The sequence below is a fragment of the Oncorhynchus clarkii genome, chromosome 20, assembly GCF_045791955.1.
Source record: "Oncorhynchus clarkii lewisi isolate Uvic-CL-2024 chromosome 20, UVic_Ocla_1.0, whole genome shotgun sequence".
NCBI classification, from domain to species: domain Eukaryota; kingdom Metazoa; phylum Chordata; class Actinopteri; order Salmoniformes; family Salmonidae; genus Oncorhynchus; species Oncorhynchus clarkii.
The window spans coordinates 27,143,596-27,158,147 of record NC_092166.1 but is presented as its reverse complement, the minus strand read 5'-3'; the positions used below and the strand labels follow the sequence as shown (position 1 = coordinate 27,158,147).

The following is a 14,552-nucleotide window of genomic DNA, read 5'->3' as shown; positions in this document are numbered from 1 at the left end:
ATATTCAGCCACGGGGCAATTGTTTTCTTTTGAGCAGATGGTCAGGGTGCTGGAACGTAATTACAAATCATTTGTAGGCTGCAAATTGACAGCAAGAAGCCCAAACAGATAATAATATTTGACTAAAACATAATAATTTCAAACCTTGCTTGCATTTGTATACAGTCACATTATTGTTGGACCAAAAAAGACTGTAAAAACAGCAGCAAACATCAGAAAACCTGAACAAGTAAAAAGGTGGGGGCCGCCGGTTGGGGAACCCTGGCTTACCGTATAACGCTGGAATACTCTGATATTGTTGAGATGAAAAACTACTTGTTGTTCTCACAATGGGGTCTTATTATCCGCAAATATTCTATCTGTGCTGAGTGTATGGGGTTTACATCACTGTTGGTTTTAGTCACCCTGTCTGTGTTTTCCTGCGGTTGTGGCTGACATGTTGGTTCTCACTGGTGGTTTCATCCAGACTTAATTCTTTTTGTAGTGGTCCAGACCAAATGTATGTTGCTGACATCAAATTTGGTTTTCACAAAGTGGAGGGGGTCCCTGTCCCTCCACATCTCCCCCCTGTGAAGTTGTACTCCCCACTGTATTTATGTGGTCCCCCACTCCCCCTTTTATTAATGATGTGGTACAGTCCTACTGTATTATGTTGCTGACATCTATGTTAGGCTGTTCCCACAGTGGGGGGGGGGGGGTCTATTCACTATTAATTAATGTTGTGGTACAGTCTAACTGTCTATGACTCATATTGCTAACATCTCTGTTGGTTTCTCCCACAGTGGGGTTCCATAGTGTTACATGTACAGTGCATTCAGAAAGTATTCAGACCCATTGACTTTTTTCACATTTTGTTTTACGTTACAACCATATTCTAAAATGGATTTAAAAACAATTGTTCACACAATACCCCATAATGACAAAGAGAAAACTGATGTATAATTTGCAGAAATACCTTATTTACTTAAGTATTCAGACCCTTTGCTATGAGACTCAAAATTGAGCTCAGATGCATCCTGTTTCCATTGATCATCCTTGAGATGTTTCTAAACTTGATTGGAGTTCCCCTGTGGCAAATTCAAGTGATTGGACATGACTTGGAAAGGTACACACCTGTTTATATAAGGTTTCACAGTTGACAGTGCATGTCAGAGCAAAAACAAAGCCCTGAGGTCAAAGGAATTGTCCATAGAGCTCCAAGACAGGATTGTGTCAAGGCACTGGTCTCGGGAAGGGTATCAAAAAATGTCTGCAGCATTGAAGATCCCCCAAGAACAAAGTGGCCGCCATCATTCTAAATAGAAGAAATTTGGAACCACCAAGACTCTTCCTAGAGCTGGCAGCCCGGCCAAATTGAGCAATTGGGGGAGAAGGGCCTTGGTCAGGGAGATGACCAAGAACCCGATGATTACTCGGGCAGAGCTTCAGAGTTCCTCTGTGGATATGGGAGAACCTTCCAGAAGGACAACCATCTCCAACTCCACTAATCCGGCCTTTATGTTAGTGGCCAGACGGAAGCCACTCCTCCGCAAAAGGCACATGACAACGCATTTGGAGTTTGCCAAAAGGCACCTAAAGGACTCTGACCATTAGAAACAAGATTCTCTGGTCTGATGAAACCAAGATTGGACTTTTTGGACTCGTTTTTGCTTTGTCATTATTAGGTGTTGTGTGCAGATTGATGAGGGGGAAAAACTATTTAATCCATTTCAGAATAAGTCTGTAACGTTACAAAATGTAGAAAAAGTAGAGGTGTCTGACTATTTTACAAATTCACTGTATGCACTGAACAGGTCTACAGAGGACGCCATCTCCACAGCTTTACACTCTGCCCTGACCCACCTGGACAAAACCAACACCTATGTGCGAAGACTTTAGCTCAGTATTCAATACGGTCATTCCCTCTAGGCTGGTCACCAAACTCCATGGCCTAGGGATCTCTGTAACTGGACTTTGGACTTCCTAACCAACAGACCCCAGTCTGTCAGGTTAGACAACTTTACCTTCTCAACCCTGAACCTGAACACCGGTGTGCCACAGAGCTGTGTGCTGAGCCCCCTCCTGTACTCACTCTTCACCTACGACTGCGTTCCTGTACACGGTTCCAACACCATCATCAAGTTCGCAGACGACACCACGGTGGTAGGCCTGATCACTGACAATGACGAGTCAGCCTACAGGGAGGAGGTCAAGCACCCGGCTGCATGGTGCGCTGACAACAACCTGGTCCTCAATGCAAAGAAAACCAAGGAGCTCATTGTGGATTACAGGAAGTCTAAAAGTTGCAGCCAGACCCCAGATCTCATGGATGACACTGAGATGGAGCGTGTGCCCAGCTTCAAATTCCTGGGTGTCTACATCTCAGATGACCTCTCCTGGACCCTCAACACCTCAACCCTGGTCAAAAAGGCGCAGCAGCGTCTGTACTTTTGAGGAGGCTGAAGAAGTCCTACCTATCTCCCAAGATCCTGGTGAACTTTTACCGCTGACTAACTGTGCCAGAGTGTGGTTTGGCGGATGCTCTGTGGCCGACCGGAAGGCCCTGCAACGGGTGGTGAAAACCGGCCAGCACATCACTGGTGCCCAGTTCCCTGCCCCATTGTAGACCTCCAGTGCAAGCTGTGTCGGTGTAGGGCGTGCGGCATCCTCAGGGACCCTTCACATCCATGCCACAAACTGTTTGCCCCCCTACCATCAGGCAGGCGGTACAGGTCTCTATGTTCCCGCACTAGCAGGCTCAGGAACAGTTTATTTCCAGCTACTGTAACCCTGCTGAACTCTGACACGGCACTAGCCATATCCACCCGCCCACCACTTAGTACGGCCTCTCAGGGACCTTATTTCACTACTCTCCTTGAAATCTTTACTGGACTCTGACATTGCTTTGCAAAGTCTGACTAAGGACATTATTCAGTTGTACATGTCTACCTCGGTAACCTCATTTCTGCTATCCCTGCATTTCAGTTGCATGCCTCCTTGCACTTGCCATTTGCCTTCATTGCACATTTAAACATCCTACTTAATTGTTTCACTTTTAAATTTTTTGTACTCAGTTATTTGCACTTCTGGTCAGATGCTAACTGCATTTATTTGTACTGTATTGTTCAATGACAATAAGGTTGAATCTAATCTATTCTAAAAAATATCTCTGTGGAGGGGGGGGGTCTCTCCCTATACCTCAACTCTCCCTTTTAATGAATGATGAGGTACAGTCTTTTGTGAAGATTGTTGCTGATGTCTCTGTTGGTTTGTCCCACAGCGGGGGGTCTAATCTCCAGATCCAGGGCTATGAGCCCATCCTGTCCCTGCTGCTGTTCACCAGTGCTCTGGCCCTCCACTCCAGACAGCTGGACCTCAAACTACGACTGGACTTCCTTTGGGCCACACAGGTGTGTGTGTCTGTGTGGGCTGTTGTCCTATGCGTAGATCTAGCTAGCTGATGAACACCATGCTTTACTCATCATCCAACCTTCTGTTGTGACCATACCATGCCAAGTCATATTTTGAGGCTTTTGGCTGCCAAGTGCCAGGCTATTGGCTGTTATTAAAGCTGCTGGCAGATGCTAGCATGGCGATGGCTGATATTGGCATTGTTGGTTACGATAGGACAGGGCTGAAATTGGCATGGTTGTTTACAATAGGACAAGGGGCTGTTATTGGCGTGGTTGTGTTGGGTTATAGTTTGAAATACTTGCTATAGTAGAGGATAATGGTTACATTTATGAGGAATGTATGTGGTGGGGTCAATGGAGGTTGGATATTAAATATGGGCCTGGAGAGTTACTAATTAAGGGAAAAGGCAATCACATGGTTGCAGTCACTGATAAGGGTGGATTGCTGAGGAATGTGGGCTGAGGTCAGGTCAGGTAGCATGAAGGGAGAAGGAACAGTTTTATCACACACATCACTTAACTTCCTGCCTAGCAACAATTATTTTTTCTCCATATTCCGGTTGGAGGAACACGGAATCAACGGGGAATAAGCAGGAAATCAGGAATCTTCCATCCAGGATTTCTGGAAAACCAGGGAATTTATTGAAAGTTCACATAATTCTGTAACCCTACATAGGACAAGGGGGTGATATTGGCATGGTTGGTAAGGATAGGTCAGGACAAGTCACTGATATTGACATGGTTTGGGACAATAGAGCCACTTGGCTGGTAGGGCAGTTATAGTGTCTAGTAGGGTTTGGCTTTAGGTTTGGACCTTTAACTCTTGATTCTACCAAGTGCTCCTTGTCCACAATGTCAGACTAACATGGTGCCTCAGCCCTGGTGTACATTTAGAGCTTATACCGACACCTTGTGGTATGAGCTTTGAACTGCAGCCTTGAGTTGTACTTTGGGGAGAATTATTTTATTCAAATTGATGTGTGTGTGTTTGCGTTTGTGTGTTGTCAGGCGGAGGAGGAGAGGGACGGCATGGAGAAGGTCAAGCTGGACAACAGGAGGATTCTCTTCAACCTGCTTCCTGCTCATGTGGCTCAACACTTCCTCCTGTCCAACCCCAGAAACATGGTGTGTCCTACGTAGACGGACGGACAGATAGACAGACAGACACAGGCAGGCAGACGGACACAAAATGTGTTGTTTCATAAAGGACATTGCCTTTCCTTCAAAGGATCAATAGTACCTTGCCATATACAGAGCCTTCAGAAAGTATTCAGATCCCTTGACTTTTTCCACATTTTGTTACGTTACAGCCTTATTCTAAAATGGTTTAAATTGTTTTTTCCCCTCATCAATCTACACACAATACCTCATAATGACAAAGCACATTTTTTTGGGGGGGGGATGTTTTGCTATTTAAAATAAAATGTCACATTCGCATAAGTCTTTACACCCTTTACTCAGTACTTTGTTGAAGCTCCTTTGGCAGCGATTACAGCCTCCAGTCTTCTTTGGTATGATGCTACAAGTTTGGCACACCTGTATATGAGGATTTACTCCTATTCTTCTCTGCAGATCTTCTCAAGCTCTGTCAGGTTGGATAGGGAGCGTCACTGCACAGCTATTTTCAGGTCTCTCCAGAGATGTTCAATCGGGTTCAAGTCCGGGCTCTGGCTGGGCCACTCAAGGACATTCAGAGACTTGTCCCGAAGCCACCCCTGCGTTGTCTTGGTTGTGTGCTTTGGGTTGTTGTCCTATGGAAGGTGAACCTTCGCCCCAGTCTGAGGTCCTGAGTGCTCTGGAGCAGGTTTTCATTAAGGATCTGTCTATACTTTGCTCTGTTCATCTTTAACTCAATCCTAACTAAGTCCCAGCTGCTGAAAAATGACCCCACAGCATGATGCTGCCACCACCATGCTTCACCGTAGGGATGGTGCCAGGTTTCCTCCAGACGTGACGCCAGAGCTGGAAAAAGTACACAATGGTCATACTTGAGTAAAAGTAAAGATAACTTAATAGAAATGACTCAAGTGAAAGTCACCCGGAAAAATATTCCTCTAGAAAAAGTCTAAAAGTATTTGGTTTTAAATATACTTAAGCATCAAAAGTGAATGTATAAATAATTTATAAGTGCTAATATTAAGCAAACCAGACAGCACCATTTTTTGCATTTACAGATAGCCATGTGCACTCTCCAACACTCAGACACTCAAATGAAGCATTTGTGTTTAATGAGTCTGCCAGATCAGAGGCAGTAGGGATGCCCAGGGACACTCTCTTGATAAGTGTGTGAAATGGGCCATTTTCCTGTCCTGCTAGCCATTAAAAATGTAATGAGTACTTTTGGGTGTCAGGAAAAATGTATGGAGTAAAAACGATATAATTTTCTTTTGGAAAGTAGTGAAGTGGAAGCCACTCCTGACTGAGGAGTGGCTTCCATCTGGCCACTCTACCATAAAGGCCTGATTGGCAGAGTGCTGCTGAGATGGTTGTCCTTCTGGAAGGTTCTCCCATCTCCACTGAGGAACTCTGGAGCTTTGTCAGAGTGACCATCAGGTTCTTCGTCACCTCCCTGACCAAGGCTCTTTTCCCCCGATTGCTCAATTTGGCCCGGCAGCCAGCTCTAGGTAGAGTCTTGGTGGTTCCAAACTTCGACACAATCCTGTCTTAGAGGTCTAGGGAAATTTCCTTCAACCTCATTGCTTGGTTTTTGCTCTGACATGCATTGTCAACTGTGGGACCTTATATAGACAGGTGTGTACCTTTCCAAATAATGTCCAATCACTTGAATTTACCAGAGGTGGACTCCAATCAAGTTGTAGAAACATCTCAAGGATGATCAATGGAAACAGGATGCATCTGAGTTCAATTTTGAGTCTCATAGCAAAGGGTCTGAATACTTATGTATATAGGCTCTTTCTGTTTTGTATAATTTTTTATTAGCAACATTTCTAAGAACCTGTTTTCTCTATGTCATTATGGGGTATTGTGAGTAGATTGCTGAGGAAATATGTTTATTTAATCAATTTATTTAATCAAGTCTGTAACGTAACAAAATGTGGAAAAAAGTCAAGGGGTCTGAATACTTTCCGAAGGCACTTTATACTGAACAAAATAAATACAACATGCATCAATTTCAACTATTTTACTCAGTTACAGTTCTTATAAGGAAATCAGTCATTTGAAATGCATTTGTTAGGCCCTAATCTATGGATTTCACATGACTGGTCTGGGGCGCAGCCCACTTGGGAGCCAGGCCCAGCCAATCAGAATCAGTTTTTATTATTTGGCAAAGGACAAATACTCACTAACAGGGATGTAAACAAATTTGTGCACAACATTTGAGAGAAATAAGCTTTCTGTGCGTATGGACCGTTTCTGGGATATTTTATTTCAGCTCATGAAACATGGGACCAACACCTTACATGCTATGTTTATATTTTTGTTCAATACACAGTACATCTATTTGGCCTAGTGACTACGGTTGGCTATGTGTTTTTCTATAGGATCTGTATTACCAGTCCTATGCCCAAGTCGGAGTGCTGTTTGCTTCCATCCCCAACTTCAATGACTTCTACATTGAGCTGGATGGGAACAACATGGGAGTGGAGTGTCTGAGACTACTCAATGAAATCATCGCTGATTTTGACGAGGTGAGGATGTTGGCTGCTACAGTTATCTGGGATATTAACATTATTTGTTGCCTTCTCCTGTGTATAGGTGTAAATCTCATTTTTCCTCAGCTCATGGATAAAGAATGCTACAAGGACATAGAGAAGATCAAAACCATTGGCAGCACATATATGGCAGCTGTGGGTCTAGTCCCCACCATCGGAACAAAGGCAAGTGTGTGCGTTTGTGTGTTTCTGGTGCGGCCTTGTGTGTGTTTGTTAAATAAAATGTAAAAAGTATGAATATAACAAGGACAGTGAATGAATGTGATAATTAAAAGTAATCTTTGTTTACTTCCTTACTCCCTTCTATAGGACAAAAAATCTGTCTATGATCACTTGAGCACAGTGGCAGACTATGCTATTGAGATGTTTGATGTGCTGGATGAAATCAACTACCAGTCATACAACGACTTTGTCCTGAGAGTGGGTATCAACGTGGGTCCAGTGGTGGCGGGGGTGATCGGGGCCAGGAGGCCTCAGTATGATATCTGGGGGAACACAGTGAACGTGGCCAGCCGCATGGACAGCACCGGAGTCCCTGGCAAGATACAGGTACTGTCAGGGCTGTGCATAAACCTACCAGCTGCCTTTGTAGGCAAAATGTCAACATTTATAGGCCTATATATTTCCTGCAACAACACACTCACTCATCACATATTGTTGGCAAGCCAGTGCCAGTGACTTTAGGTCAAGAGAGGACATGAGATGATTGACATGGGGAGAAGAGTGGCTATCAGCTGACCAGAGAGAATGAGAATGGGGCGGTAGCCTAGTGGTTAGAGTGTTGGACTTGTAACTGAAAGGTTGCAAGATCGAATCCCTGAGCAGACAAGGTAAAAATCTGTCTTTCTGCCCCTGAACAAGGCACTTAGCCCACTGTTCGTAGGCCATCATTGAAAATAAGAATTTGTTCTTAACTGACTTGCCTAGTTAAATAAAGATTAAAAAAAATGCTAGTGTAGGCTAATTATATATGCTGTTGGAACAAACTTATTTTTACTTGATTTGAGTATGTTCTGCTGCTGACATCTGCCTCTTAGCAACAAGCAGTCAGATTGCCCCATTCTTTATCCATAACAGTGAGAGACACGAATGACAGATCCAACTCAAAAGTAGCCTCCTACCTACCAGTAGCCTCCTACCTACCAGTAGCCTCCTACCAGTTGGCGTATTACTGTCTTCCCGCCCAGTGGCCGCATGTGGCCAGTGGCCACGCATGCAAGTCAGAGGTGTGCGCTCTTTGAGCGGGAAGGCAGGGGAGAGGGTATTTTCTGAGATTTATGAGCTTATAAAATCAGATAGTTTGATGTGCATTTTGTTACATTCAAAATGAAAACAAAAATGTAAAGACTACTTTTTTTAAAACCACAGAGCTGCCAGGGCACTTTATCATAGGAGGGCAAGTGGCCGCACTGGTTGAGCCCTATCTGTGCATGTACCTGTGTACTAGTTGAGCCCTATCTATGCATATACCTGTACTGGTTGAGCCCTAACTGTGCATGTGCCTGTGTACTGGTTGAGCCCTATCTGTGCATGTGCCTATGTACTGGTTGAGCCCTATCTATGCATATACCTGTACTGGTTGAGCCCTAACTGTGCATGTGCCTGTGTACTGGTTGAGCCCTATCTGTGCATGTGCCTGTGTACTGGTTGAGCCCTATCTGTGCATGTGCCTGTGTACTGGTGGAGCCCTATCTGTGCATGTGCCTGTGTACTGGTTGAGCCCTATCTGTGCATGTGCCATGTGTACTGTACTGTACTAAATTATGTGTTATGATTGAGGCCTGTTGATTGGCCTAGAGTAAATGTCATTGTATGACAGTGGCATAACCTCTCTCTCTCTCTATTTCCCTCCCTCCCAAAGGTAACAGAGGATGTGTACCGGATCCTGGGGGATAACTATGACCTGGTGTGCCGGGGCAAGGTCAGCGTGAAGGGTAAGGGTGAGATGCTCACATACTTCCTGGAGGGCAAGGTCCACAGCACCGGCTGTGCCCCCACGTCCTCCGTGGTGCGCTCTGCCAGCCTGAACCGCCGCGCCCACTCCTGCGGCAAGGCCAGCATTCCCACCAAACTGGGCAGCGTCAACTCTGTCGCCAGCTTCACCGTCCGTGCTAGCATGGTTAGCCTCGGTGGCATGGGTAACAGCAGCTCTAGCCCCGGTGTCAACGTCCACCCCACGCAATGCTTGCCCTCGCACTGCGTGCCTACTCTGGGAGAGGAGGAGGAAGAAGAGGAGACAGAGGTAGATGTGGGAGGAGTGGCTGTGTAGGTAGGTGGAGAGAAGAAGCGCTGCACTATTGTAAACTTGAGCTCCAGGGTCCTGGGCTATAACATCCATCAGGACTAGATCCACTGAGGGTCCCACTACAGAATGAACCAAGGTCTCCTGTGGGTAAATGGGATACAGGGACAGTCCACTGCACAATGGATCAATGGAGGGATGCTCCTCCAGGAGCTACCTGGTTCTGAGGATGGTCAGATTGGATATCTGGACAATCACACCAAGTATAAAATCCCAATTGCAATCAACCTGCGGACTTGATTGGGTTTGTGTACGTTTTTGTGACAGTAGTTGTGACTTGCCACCGTTTGGAACCACATACAATCAACTGAAGAATTCCAGCTTCCAGGATTGGAACACCATGCTCCTGATGACTTAAGAGTGGCAGTCAGGTGACAGTGTGTCGTCCCTCTGTGTGTGCACAGTCCCAACAAGGGGTCATGCACACACAACCCAGTATTATCCACATATAAGAGGACTGATCATGTTATTAATGCTTTTCTATGTCTTCTTCTCTGATTATGCCAAGGATACATTCCATCCTTCACAGTGTAAATACAATCTGTGTACTGTACGTATGGTATGCATGCAAGTGTGTATTTCTACACAAATATTTATATGTGTGTATGCATGTGGGTGTTCTTAAATCTTAAACAAATTAGCACAAATAAGTTTTTATACATTTAAAGAGTTTTCAAAATCTCAAAAGGCTTTTGAAAGGTTTTCGGCAGTTCATGAACTGTTAGTGCTGCTCATCCTGCTGGGATAGATTGACTGGTCCGGTTCCCCGTCGAGCGCAAACCAAAGCAATGAGCTTCTTTTAAGATCCTGTGGTTTAGTACATCGTCCTTCACGGCAGGAGCACAAATGCCATCTAGGTCTCTGGATTTCTAGAGCAACGAGGGAAAAAGTCATTCAGGCAATTTTTTTCCAGAAACACTCAATGTATCGGATGAGGGTAAGTAACATAGTATTATTTCTAATGTAGGCAACCGGGAGAAATACACACACTTTGTTTGCTTCTGTGACCTTGTTGAGCTCGTGTATTGATCAAGGCTTGTTATTCGTCCATTGCTCTGCTCTGATAAGGATTACGTGTGGGAGTGTGTGTCCTGTGTTGGCTACACAAGCAGCAGGCTGCGGCCAAGGCTTTGAAAGTGAGGTCGGTACGAGAGGTATTGGGTAAAGTACATTGGCTTTGACCCACAGAGCGATAAGGATGCCCTTATCCCCGAGTCCGACTGACGTGCGCTGTAAAACTCTAGTGAATGCCAAACCTGGTGCGGCCGTGTTAGTGTCAACGGTACGTTTACACACGTTCTGTATGTCTTACACACACACACATCCAGCGACATACACATGCTCACACCTTCACACATGCACTTACACAAACCCACACACACACACAGACATGCACCCCTGTGCACATCACACACACACAAAATCTGTATTCTGCAAATAAGTATAGACTCAGCAACCTACGTAGGAGCTGTAGAATCACAGTTTCCAGCTCCCATACCGTAGATTAAGCCTGGCCATTAGATAGATACAGTAGGTGACGACTTTCACTCGATCTGCAGTTCCAGTTTCAAGTATTTTGCCTTACTTCTAAGAAAGCTTACCGTGATTGAAACATGCCTTTTTAGCTCATCAGTTTGATACACAGACAATGGTACTTTTGTAAATAGATTACTACAGCTATAAACAGCTATAAACAACGTATCTTGTACAGTTATCTCCGTTTACAGTTTATTTTGTAATAAACACATTGTTGATGTACAAAATACATGATCTTAAGTTTCTTGATGTAGTGTGTGTGTGTGTGTGTGTGTGTGTGTGTGTGTGTGTGTGTGTGTGTGTGTGTAGGAATTAAAGTAGGAATTAGGTCAAGATTCTGGAATGCTGGTGTCCTGGGATGCCAAGTCATGTCCTTGATGAGGTTAGTCCTCGTTAAGCATGTTATTTTTCTCTCTGAAAAAGGTCTCCACAGGGATGCTGGCACCTGTTGAGTCCAATGCTTCCCACAGTTGTGTCAAGTTGGCTGGATGTCCTTTTGGGTGGTGGACCATTCTTGATACACACGGGACACTGTGTGTGAAAAACACAGCAGCGTTGCAGTTCTTGACACAAACCTGTGCGTCTCACGTGCTACCATACCCCGTTCAAAGGCACTTCAACCTTTCGTCTTGCCCATTCAACCACTGACACACTCCAAGTCTCAACTGTCTGAAGGCTTAAACAGGCTTCTTTAACCTGTCTCCTCCCCTCCAGCTACACTGATTCAAGTGAATTTAACAAGGGACATTCATGTGGGATCATAGCTTTCACCACGATTCACCTGGTCAGTCTATGTCATGGAAATAGAAGATGTTTTTATGTTTTGTATACTCAGTGTGTGTGCTCAATGGGGTTTTCCAGCTCCATTTGTTAACCTTTGAACCAACATGGTTCTTACAATAACAACTTCCCTGCAAAGCTTCAGCTGCCCAAAGTCACTGACACTGGCAAATTTGCCTAGTCTGTCTGTGTTACTTTCCACAGATAAACCTAGAAACATCCCAAAATGTTGAGCGGCGGCCAATGCTTTCCAATGTTTTCCCAGTATTTTGTGGTTTTCCCGGGGCTCAATCAGTATAACAGTTAAGTCAATAAAGAACTGGCCTGGCCTGCTCAACAGTACTCCCTGGTTTACACAGTCTGTTGTGGTGTTCTGTTATAACCTATTATATTGGAGGATGACTAGCCTTTCGGTGGTTACTCTAACCGTAGTTGATAATACTATCGAACTCATTAGTAAATCCAGTTGTGTGTCAGCTCTGCTTATATGTTTCTGTGCCTGTAGGATTCCCAAGGTAAAAACACTGGCTACATACTGTAAGTAACTGGGTAGCATTGACAGAGTGGATGTTGAATATTTGCGGCAGGTAGCCTAGCGGTTAGGAACATTGGGCCAGTAACCGAAAGCTTGTTGTTTCGAAACCCCAACCCGACTAGGAACAAAATCTGTTGATGTGCCCTTAAGCAAGACATTTAACCCTAGTTGCTCTGGATAAGATCGTCTGATAAATGACCAAACATTTTACATTTGAACCAAAACAGATTACTTAATGTTCATTAATATAATCAGATTTTAATATTTGCTGTTCCTAGAAAATTGAACATTGAGACAAATTAGTCAAATTTAGAACATTTTATGAATGAGAATGTTTGTGTAATCTCATCTGTCTCTGATATGGGCAGATGCTGGCTCTACCAAACCAGGATTGGTGTCACGGTTTGTACTGCCATAACCATGACTGGCACAGTTTTCTGTAGTTTATGCAAAGGCGGACTTGTGTGACACAAATAAGGGCAAACCAAACTGACCAGCTGCTGTTGTTATGATGGCGTTTTAGTGTGCCCCATCAATCAATGTCTCTACGGTTACAATTAAGCAAGAAAGGGAATGTAAGATAAAAACATGTGGTGTTCAACTGCACAAACGTTCCTTCTTGGGGCGGCAGGGTAGCCTAGTGGTTAGAGCGTTGGACTAGTAACCGGAAGGTTGCAAGTTCAAATCCCGGAGCTGACAAGGTACAAATCTGTCTTCCTGCCCCTGAACAGGCAGTTAACCCGCTCAATGTCACTAGGCCGTCATTGAAAATAAGAATTTGTTCTTAACTGACTTGCCGAGTTAAATAAAGGTTAAAAAAAAATCCTCAGTTAATTGATGTTTTAGAGACTCGACAGCAATATGTAAGTTAAAAGTCTCCAACCAGAAATGTCTCCAGAAACCATGATTTTGAATAGAAAGTATGCAAATTCTACAGTTGGTGCTGCTGCTGCATAGTCATTATAATGTGTGCTATTGAAATGATCAGTGATTTTGCTAGCTTCAGAGTCATCACAAATAATACAAGAATCCTATATATTATATATATAGCCCTGTTCAGTTCATCAGGTTCACATGATCTATTTGCATAAAACTAATCAGCTTATGAAATACTAATGATACAGCTGCTGGAACCCATCCAGGAAGAAGGGGAGGAGGATGAAGAGGAAGTGTCTTCAGGTGCGGAGGCCTTGTCGGGACTCCAGTTCTCTGGACCAAAGTAGTGCTGCCCAGGTGGAGAGCAACTATCTCTCTGTAGGCCTACCATATCCAACTCCTACCCAGACAACAGGGGACCTCTGGGATGAAGAAACCCGACCAGGGTTCATCCTCCCTGGGAAACAGAGAGGCTAATGGGGAAGAGGATGGAGCTCAGCTGGAAGTAGAGGAAAGTAGGCTGCTGTCCCCAGCCCTCTTCTCACTTTATATTTTTTGTTGACGGTTCGGTGCAAGTATTTCAATTTATTCCAGCCTCAGCTATCCATCAACAGGAGAGGGAAACAAACACATTGCACAAGGAGGAGACTCCTGGTCATCGTCAGATCGTCAGATGAAGAGCAACCAACTACACCACCACGACCACAGAAGAGAAGAGGGAAGGACGAGCTACCACCACCACAGAAGAGAAGAGGGAAGGACGAGCTACCACCACCACAGAAGAGGAGTGGGAAGGACGAGCTACCACCACCACAGAAGAGGAGTGGGAAGGACGAGCTACCACCACCACAGAAGAGGAGAGGGAAGGACGAGCTACCACCACCACACTAGAGGAGTTGGAAGGACGAGCTACCACCACCACAGAATAGGAGAGGGAAGGACGAGCTACCACCACCACAGAAGAGGAGAGGGAAGGACGAGCTACCACCAACACAGAAGAGGAGAGGGAAGGACGAGCTACCACCACCACAGAAGAGGAGTGGGAAGGACGAGCTACCACCACCACAGAAGAGGAGAGGGGCTAGAGGGCGGAGAAAGGTGCCAACTGCACTAAGTACCAATAATAAGCCTGTAGTCATGACGGTCTGGACAAACAAAATATATCAAATGTACATTTCCCTCCTGTGTTTATAGAGATTGAATAATTCAATTATAGTGATCAAACACACATTTTGGTCATCTGCCCATGATACTTTTTTCAATTTATCCTCCTAGGATGATCCTTTCCCACAACTTCTGGTGAATCTTATGCATTGAGGAGGCTACAACATATGAGCTGGTTGTTGAGTAGACTTGAAAAGGGCACATTGCAACATTGCAAGACAAAAAAAGGCTGTGTCACCAATACACAATAAATAATGTTGAGTCATGACCATGAATTAGGACACTGAGAGCAG

At 44.7% G+C, this 14,552-nt stretch overlaps 1 protein-coding gene across 1 annotated transcript in view; it reads left to right on the top strand.

Annotated features, from left to right (window-relative positions):
- The window catches only part of LOC139376145 (adenylate cyclase type 1-like), a 67,001-nt gene extending 55,870 nt beyond the window's left edge, over positions 1-11,131 (top strand). Inside the window, exons 14-19 of the mRNA XM_071118387.1 lie at positions 3,260-3,389; positions 4,401-4,517; positions 6,896-7,042; positions 7,133-7,231; positions 7,376-7,615; positions 8,928-11,131. Of these exons, the coding sequence (XP_070974488.1) occupies positions 3,260-3,389; positions 4,401-4,517; positions 6,896-7,042; positions 7,133-7,231; positions 7,376-7,615; positions 8,928-9,335 (1,141 nt within the window). The 3' untranslated portion in view covers positions 9,336-11,131. The remainder of the gene's footprint in view (positions 1-3,259; positions 3,390-4,400; positions 4,518-6,895; positions 7,043-7,132; positions 7,232-7,375; positions 7,616-8,927) is intronic.
- The last annotated feature ends 3,421 nt before the right edge of the window (positions 11,132-14,552 follow it).